Genomic DNA, 3,739 nt, shown 5'->3' on the forward strand with positions numbered 1-3,739 from the left:
TAACTTATTGGGTAGCCAGACCACTGCAACAATACACTGAGACTGTCGAGTGTGAACTAATTCTGGCTTCCACCAAATAAATTTCCACAATATGGCCTCTGATGTTTGCTGATTTTTGATTTTCCTGTCAAACGTAGTGCTAATTGTCCACCTATGACAACCTTTCGGCGCCCTGTCATGTGAAGAAATTACGAAAAATGAGATGCTGCCAGTTTGCCCAAACTAAATCAAGAACAATCGAGAAGCTGAGGTTAGGTCCAAAACATGAAACATGAAACATGAAACTTGCGGTAAGTCCAAGCCACTGAACTATCTCGAGCTTTCTGACAAAGATAGCGGCTAGTATCCCCCCTTATCAACTCAGCCTATCGGTAGAGGAGTCAGTCATACCGAGCTTCAAAGCCCGATGCGGACAATGAACATAGCTGACTTAGCACTTTTGGATTGCCTTGGCTGGGTTACAGGCGCCAGGCGGATGCTTCATTTTGCCTTTTCTGGCTCTCGCGTTTGGCACACGAGGCAATCCGTCTCTCCGTTGCACCTCCAGCATGCAGTGGGAACGTTCAAAGCTCAGAATAATGTCAATGTTTTACCACTTTGCAGATGAACAGTAGTGCTCTGTGATGCCTGTACTCAAGCGTAAAGTAGGCCAACACCTATCCATACACTGCACCTCGTGTCATACTGGTATTTTTTTGGTATACAAAGTAAATTATACTGGGACAATAACACTGGGCCTTACCGCGTTGGTGACGGTGCGCTTCCATGACCAATCAGGTTTTACTGAGTGGTGCCCAGGCGACACTCACAGTCTCATGCCATTTTGTTCAGTGCTTAGAGCTCTGACCAGCCTGACCCTCCAGGTTAGGGTCCGGGCGCCTGTTCTTCTGCTGTTCTTCGAAAAAGTTCACTTGCGCTTTCCGAGGTTTGGGAACCTCGGTAGTATCCCAGGTCGCAATAAACCATGGTTCCTACAATTGAGGATACTATCACGTCATATCAACCACTGCCTTGTGTCATCGGTCAGGTTTTCTTGTTTCATACAGCAGGGTGAGTAACCGGAAACAGGATACTGCTAACGCTTTCCTTCTTTACGTTTAAATTACTTCCCCTATTCATTCCTCTATTCACTCCAATACTAATTCCTCGTTTGAGGAGTGACGATCCTATTCGTCGTGCATCCTTCTTGACCGCAACATATGCACCCTAGCAGGCACCAACAGCTTCTGGTGTCTGATAATCATTCAGCAAGCCTTGACGCCCGGGCTGTCTGTCTTTCGATGTTCACAATGCAAAGCGAGCAGAACAAAAAACTGCTCTTGCTGTCACACTAGACGCGCTTGTGCTGTGTATCAACTAAACAGCAAGTACAGTGATTGAGTTAACTGTGCGGTCCCTCTACACGCTTCCCATTAGTTGTCGCTGACGATCCATAGGCCACTGTAGCAGGATGTATAATGGTCGGAATCGTTCCAAGTCATCCAGACGGAGGATCATTGCTAGATTGGATAGTTGAAGATAGTCGCCTTTGTGTGATCTGTCTGGCAACGTCCGTGAAGGGGTCTCAAGTGGAAAGTTGGCCGTTTTTCATTGTGACTTTTTACGCCCCAAACGACTGTAGTTCTAGCGTCACAGAAAACAACCTTCATGAGACTTCAAGTGTCCTGTGACGGCAGGCTAAAAGCTCGAGTATCGTAGTTGCTAGGGTGGATAGACTTAGCACGTGTGATACCTGATTGATTGTTCGGCTTAGATTGGGCTTGGTACGAATGGGTAACGGTGAACAACTGCTCCAGATGTGTGAAACACAGACTTTCCTTGCAGTACTAACCTACGAAATAACCAAATTCGTCCGGTCACTTCGTGTCCTCCGACAATGTGTCAGTCACCTACCCAAAGCAACCACATCACCATCGGTTACCAACAGTGTTACCAACAACTGTCTCACAAATACTTGGGGATTTATGTGGATGCTACAATGACTTCCGGAGTCGCTTTGCTCTTCGCTTTTCACAGCCGACAAAGGAGCAACGAATATCTTAGCAGATGAGAGGCTGGCAAATAGTGAAATTATAAAAAATCATCAGAATCGTCTTCTGAACTCTTGTAACTACTCCGCTGTTAGATGCCAATTCGCATTGGCACCAGATCAATACATCTCACAGTGCTGGGGATTTCGCCTGTTGAACGGTTTTATCAAATCCACTGAAGCACTGAACCTAAGACATATTTGGAAAAAACGTAGCACCCTTTCGGTGCCTAGTTGCCAGGTGAACCGAAGGAAGCACAAGAGCTGGGGTACTGCAAGGTTAACCAAGCCTAGGCAAGGGAAGTCGAGAGTCACAGGTCGGATTCGAATCACGGACCTTCCGGTCAGTAAATTCTTGCTCTAGCCACTGATTCGTCTCGCCCAGGACACAGTAGCGCTGCTTGAATCCCGAAGAAATGTTCTTTCCAGTCCCGTACATAATCCTGACGAATTATCGGACGTCAACTGAAGCGTAGCGTGCGCGCTCACTTTGAAGCCTGGTGCGTACGGAGGGCTAAGGAATTTCGGGGCGCTAAAAGCTGGGAAAACCTGGAGATTATTTCGGTTGCTCCATCCGGCTGGCCACTGGAGACCAGAGCCGACCAAAGCCAGTAAAAGCCGTCACAAATTGACTTAACCTTACCACGTTTTGGCAATTTTTGCTCCTCCATAGCTCACTGAGCTGTACTAAGGACTGTACATGCTACACGCAAAACCCTTCTCACCAGCTTGGTCAGTGGTTATGACTAACACAGTCCTCTGGTTCTTCAGGTTGACGGCTGTAACACGTGTGGCGACTTGTTCTATAAAGGTTGTAATGCACCTGTAGTTCCCACAAAACACCGCTACCTTGCTATTGGATTTTCGAGCAAAAGACTTTCAATGAGGACCCTAAGTGTCCCCATTTCAGGTGTAGGCGCCTTGGCAGAATCCGACACCACATACAATCATGAAATATACATCCAAAAATCTCATGCACATTGTCCGTTACATGGTACCGTCTGACGAGCTACCCTACTTGCTGTATAAAGCAGGGTAATTAAACGAAAAATAAATCACTTCTGACGCCTACTTTCTTACTGTTTCACATGCTTGATTTTTCCTTCCTCATCCCGTCACCATTACTTGCGATATATACAGTTGAATGGACTGTCACGGCCGCAGACACCTCGAAATCCTCCTTGAATCCCCGATGCTTGGTTCAGCACCTAACGTTCGTGCACTAAAAGGAACCAGGCAACAGAATGCTATCGCCTGTGAGCTGGGCTCGCATTCCATTGAGTTGTGCGGTCTCTGAAAAGAGATTGAAGATAAAAGTACGATTGCTGAGCTGACCTCCTTATCGGTTTCTTCTCAGTTTTGGTTGCGCAGTGTTGGTCCTGGATTCGGTGCGGGTATCCACAAGCCACCGAGTTGCAGGGTTGTAGTGGATAACGCTAGCAAATACCAGTCCTGGATTCGGGGTATCCACAAGCCACCGAGTTGCAGGGTTGTAGTGGATAACGCTAGCAAATACCAGTTCAAAGTAATTAAATCAAGTGAGTGAGAATAGGCGATATGATACAATTCACAGTTCGTTGGTACAGTTAGTTATTACCACCACAACAAATCCAAATCGATCTCCTTCCTGGAATCTTCCTTGACATGTTCCTAGATACCTTCTATCCCGTCGTAGTCTGAAAGGTAGATCACCGCTCGTTAATTCACTGA

General features: G+C 46.7%; 1 protein-coding gene across 1 annotated transcript in view; it reads right to left on the reverse strand.

Annotated features, from left to right (window-relative positions):
* Positions 1 to 3,739, reverse strand: part of T265_06742 (hypothetical protein) — a gene marked incomplete at both ends in the record, with an annotated part of 15,461 nt that overhangs the window by 9,211 nt on the left and 2,511 nt on the right. Inside the window, one exon of the mRNA XM_009172087.1 lies at positions 1,894 to 2,054. Coding sequence (XP_009170351.1) covers positions 1,894 to 2,054 — 161 coding nt within the window. The remainder of the gene's footprint in view (positions 1 to 1,893; positions 2,055 to 3,739) is intronic.

This window comes from Opisthorchis viverrini, assembly GCF_000715545.1.
Source record: "Opisthorchis viverrini unplaced genomic scaffold opera_v5_146, whole genome shotgun sequence".
Classification (NCBI taxonomy): Eukaryota; Metazoa; Platyhelminthes; class Trematoda; order Opisthorchiida; family Opisthorchiidae; genus Opisthorchis; species Opisthorchis viverrini.